This window comes from Carlito syrichta, unplaced genomic scaffold (assembly GCF_000164805.1).
Source record: "Carlito syrichta isolate Samal-C Ts95f unplaced genomic scaffold, Tarsius_syrichta-2.0.1 Scaffold315407, whole genome shotgun sequence".
In the NCBI taxonomy this organism is placed as follows: Eukaryota; Metazoa; Chordata; class Mammalia; order Primates; family Tarsiidae; genus Carlito; species Carlito syrichta.
In genome coordinates, this window is record NW_007259503.1 from 859651 (window position 1) to 864323 (window position 4673).

Here is a 4673-nt window from a genome sequence, read left to right on the forward strand (position 1 = left end):
ACTGCACTCCAGTCTGGGCGACAGAGTGAGACTCCAACTCAAAAAAAAAAATTAGCCGGGTGTGGTGATGCACACCTGTGGTTCCAGCTACTTGGAAGGCTGAGGTAGAAGGATCGCCGGAGCCCTGCAGGTCAAGGCTGCGGTGGCCGGGAGCGTGCTGCTGCACTCCAGTCTGGGTGACAGAGTGAGACTCCAATTAAAAAAAAAATGAAAATAGGAAATATTATCCAATTGTTGATTCAGAATTCCAAGAAATTGCTGGAGATCGAATGGACTGTGACAGAGGCTTTACACAAGATATTTCTGTTGGTTTTCTTTGAGTGACCTCTAACTACAGCCATTCTTGGGCAATTGGTCCAAATACAGTCGAACTTATTGCTATCCGAGTGAATGTGAGTCTGAGGTCACATTAGATAATCCCTGCAACCACACTGAGGAAAGATGACTTTGTCAGGAGTCACACAGGTGTGGGACAGGTGCCCTGGAGGCAAGACCAGAACTCCAGAGGGTGTTCCCAGCTTCTCACCACACAACAGAACTATCACTTCCAAAGCCCCTTTTCTCCAAACCTCAGTTTCTTCTTCCTAAAAATAGGAGTAAGATGTTACTTTGCCCTGCTAATGGGCTAGAGTCAGGTCCAGTGGAAGTTAAAATGCTTGTGCAAACTGGATGCCTAAGGGTTCTGTAATTTCAAGGATCACAATTCCTGGTTGCAGTGAAATAATGACAGCCCACGCCCATATTCTGCATAACCAAAGCCTATATTTCACCTACTCCTTCTCCAGGCATCTCCGGAAATACCTCCATGTTCCTCATGGGAACCTGGCTGGACCCTTCAGTCAGTAACTAGTCCAGATTGATGCTCTCTGCTTCTCTGTAGATTATCTCCAGGCATCACAAACTGGATTCCCTTCTGCCATGGGGAGTCACCTGTACAGCTTTGTCCCAAGTGTGGACACAGTCTCCTGTCATATATCCCACGCTGTGGTTAAAACTAGGCTGGAACATTTACACAACAGAAGGAGGTGGAGATGCAGGCAGCATCCTACTAAGGCCACAGGGCTCCCTCTCCTGGCCATCTCTCCCCTTAGGGCCCTGCTTGCACCGAGTAGATGGGGCCCATTTTTTCTCCCTCAAAAGGCCTCTAGCCATCCAATGCAGCTTAGACCCAGAACTGGAGGACAAAACGTTTTCCAAAAATAAGCAACATAATTTTTTAACGTGCCACTCACCCACCCTGAAGATCTTCCCTGTTACTATGCAGCTTCGTTTAGCTTCTGGGATCCTGGATTTGATCCTTCTAATCCAGGACAAAGTCTTTGCACTCTCTTTATATATTCAAAGGACTCTTTCAAGTGTTTTCCCCCAAAAGACCAGTTACAAAAGCAGAGTGCTTAAGAAAAGCTGTTTGCAGCTTTAAAAAGAACATTTCCCTACCCCACACCTATTTCTACCTATGAAGTTTTCAGAAAAAATTCAGGGTTCAGTCTCAATATTTTGTACACTACTGAGCTAGAAATATGGAGGAGGATTGGCATGCTAATGAGTTCAGTTTAGAGAAGAAGTTGGAACCTCTGTCTTTTCTGGTGAATTTCGTTGTCAGTTCAGTGCCGTCACTAACCAGGGATATTTCTGTCTGCCGTCCTAGAGCCCCTCTGACCGAGGAGGTGCCTTCACCTTGGAGCCGGGTGACCTTCTGATGGATTTCACTGAAGCCACTCCTCTGGTAAACTTCCTATTTTGCTAAAACCAGAAAAGCCATAGTCCATAGAAACATCTTGGCAGTGGGACGGATGGACGGATGGACGGAGGTGGGCGTTGCTGTTGGAAAGGTTCTTCCTCTTGTCCTGGAGGCTCAGGGATCAGCTTTCATCCAGAGTTCAGGCACCAAGGGTCTCTCCACCTCTCAGAGCCCTTGAGTGAGGATGGGGTGCTGCACCCTTTGCTCTGAGGGTGATTGCAGGGGTCATGCCCCGACTTGTCTACTGTTCCTCTAGTGTTATAGGGTTTCTCGGTGCTGGAGTCTCAGCTTCTTGGCTTCCTGGGCCGCACCCTGCATGCCCACCCAAGGGGCATCCCTTGCCACTGCTTCCAACAATCTGGTCTGAAGCACTGGCTCAAGGCTGCACCCCAGCTTACCAGGCCCCTTGCACCTCCCACCATTGTCCATCCTCTGCCTACAGGTCCCCCCTTAGGGATGGTGGCCCTTGTGGGACCCCTGTAGGTGAGAACCCCCTTTTAGGGGACAGAACACCAAACCAGGAGTCACACAGGCCAGACCTGTCTCCAATCTCTGCTCTCCTTTCCATTCGATAACCACCCCCCATTTCCTATAATATAAGGATATCACTGTCTATTTCTCAGGAAGGCTGTCAGGATCACATGATTGAGGGAGAGGGAGTCCTTTGAGAATAGAAAGCACCACAAAGTTATGCAAGGTATTATTAATATTAGTAGATGACCCAGGCAAACTTGGATATATCTTTGGCTGGGCTCAGCCTGATATCTGATTGTGCTTGAGTATGAATCACAATCCACAAATTTGGACTGTGGGTCAAATTTTGAGCCAAGTAAAAAATGATCTCCTGAGAGTCGACTGTGTGCCCTGTCATGTGTTAGGCTTTGGGGCAGAAAGGGCAGCTGAGGCTAGAGGGGAAGTCAGGTTGATAAGCAGTCATAGACAATGTTGACAGCTATGTAGAAGATAAGGGAGGAGGCAGAACTGGGAGTCATTCAGTCATTCAGGGAGTCAATCAGGGTCAGCTTGCTGGAGGAGGAGTGTGGTAGATGGGAAGGATCCTGGAAGGCTTTCAAGAGAGGACTAATGGGGCAAAGTGCTGTCCAGGCTTTAGGAGTTACCACTGTTCCTGGTCAGTTGGCATAAGGAAATTGTTTATACAGTTGTCCTTCTCATCTAGGGAGTTGGTGCAGTCTGAGAGCTTCAAGGCAGGATAGATAGCTAAGAACTGACCATGGGTGATCCTTGCTCTTGAAAGCTTCAGAGTTACCCCTTCCTGTGTTCAAGTAGACATAGCAGCTATCCTTTGGACAAATTGGACAAGCGTGCCAAGGTGGTACACAGAGGGAAGGGTCTTTCTCTCTGCTTTTCAAATGGAGGAATCCAGGAACAAAGGGTCTTCCTGCATCACCTCATCACTCCTTTGCACAGATGGGAAATTGAGTCCCAGAAGGGGTAATCACACAGCTGGTATCCAGGTGTCCTGGCTCTTCTTCTGGCGCTTTCTATGTCAGATTAGACTCAGTCTGATCTCCTCTTTAGGAACTTACCATTCAGGGAAAAAAGCAATGCCTGGAAGAGGGGCTACATTTAAAGCACAACCCAGATTGGGAAAGTCGAAGAGTATGGAAGAAGGGACAGGAAGTTAGGTCACCTGGGCCTGATGCCACATCAGTATCCCAACAGAGTATCCCAGCTGAGGCCTTACATCCCAGGAAGGCCTGCTTGTGGGAGATGGAAGCCCAAGCAGCAGTCTGAAGACATCCATCTAGCTAGAAGACCGCATCCCCACAGGGACCTGAGAAGCCCTAGGATGGAAGCTGAGGGCCTATGAAGGCAAAAGGAAGAGAAAGCTAAGGTCTGAGGGCCACACTGAAGAAAGCATGCCTGGCAGGAATAGAAACTAGTGGAGGAAGAGCCCTCAGAGTTGGGTATGTGGGAAACTTCCAGGCTGCTGAAATATGCTGTGGTGAATGCCATAAGAGAGTCTGTATGAACTGCTACTGCTGTGGGGCTCAGTGTCTAACCCTGCCTGGGAGTACCAGGGAGAGGAAGACTCATGTGCCAGGGTTTTCAAGTATGAATAGGAAACTTGCCAGGTGAGGAAAGTGGACCAAGCTATTCTTTGTAGAAAGCACAGCATGAACAAAAGTACTGAGTACTTATTAAAGGACCTAGTGGATCTGAGAACTAGGGTCAGTTTATAAAAAAATGCACTGTGGCTTTGACAAGAGCAATAGGACTCCTTTAGAAACTATCATCTTACAGGTCCAGCTTGTAGATTTCATTACTTATCAATGTAAATTGTCTTTTCTTTGTTTGGACATAACAGATGAGATTAGAAAGGCAGCAGCATCTGGCAGGGCCCCAGAAGTTCCCTGATCCAAGGTATAAATGCCTGCCACATGACTGTCCAGCCTCTGCTTATACCCCATAAGCAACAGGAAGCTCATTCCCTCTCTCCAGGACACCCTGCTTATATCTCTGAGCAATTCTGACTTAGCTCTGAAACGGGGTTCAGGCTGCTGCACTGCCCGGGAATGGCACAGCTGAGGTTCTTGTACTGCACTGAGACATAGCCATCACATTACAACTAAAGTGGGCAGTTGAAATGCATCTTCAGGATGAAGCATCTGAGGCGTGAGTCTTGTCCACAGGCCTCAGGGAGAAGGTATCCTGGAGGCATGGCATTTTGGCCAGAGTTCACTCCATTTTGGGCTTTCCTTAGCACCCTTGGCTCTGACCTTACTTTGCTCCAGAATCCTGTTTCTATGAGTGCTAAAGGGTCCTGGAGAGGAAGAGGGGCTCCAGCAGTCTGCTTCTCTCTTTGCCTGGTCATGTTCCCTCCATCTTCTCCCAGCATCAGAAATCCAAGGAAGCCGGGCTCAGTGGCTCAGCCTATAATCCCGTGCCTTTGGGAGGCTGAGGTGAGTGG

At 48.3% G+C, this 4673-nt stretch overlaps 1 protein-coding gene across 1 annotated transcript in view; it reads left to right on the forward strand.

Annotated features, from left to right (window-relative positions):
- EPB41L4B (erythrocyte membrane protein band 4.1 like 4B) overlaps window positions 1-4673 on the forward strand; it is a 159979-nt gene that overhangs the window by 134824 nt on the left and 20482 nt on the right. The window contains exon 22 of the mRNA XM_021706305.1: window positions 1649-1726. Within this exon, the coding sequence (XP_021561980.1) occupies window positions 1649-1726 (78 nt within the window). The remainder of the gene's footprint in view (window positions 1-1648; window positions 1727-4673) is intronic.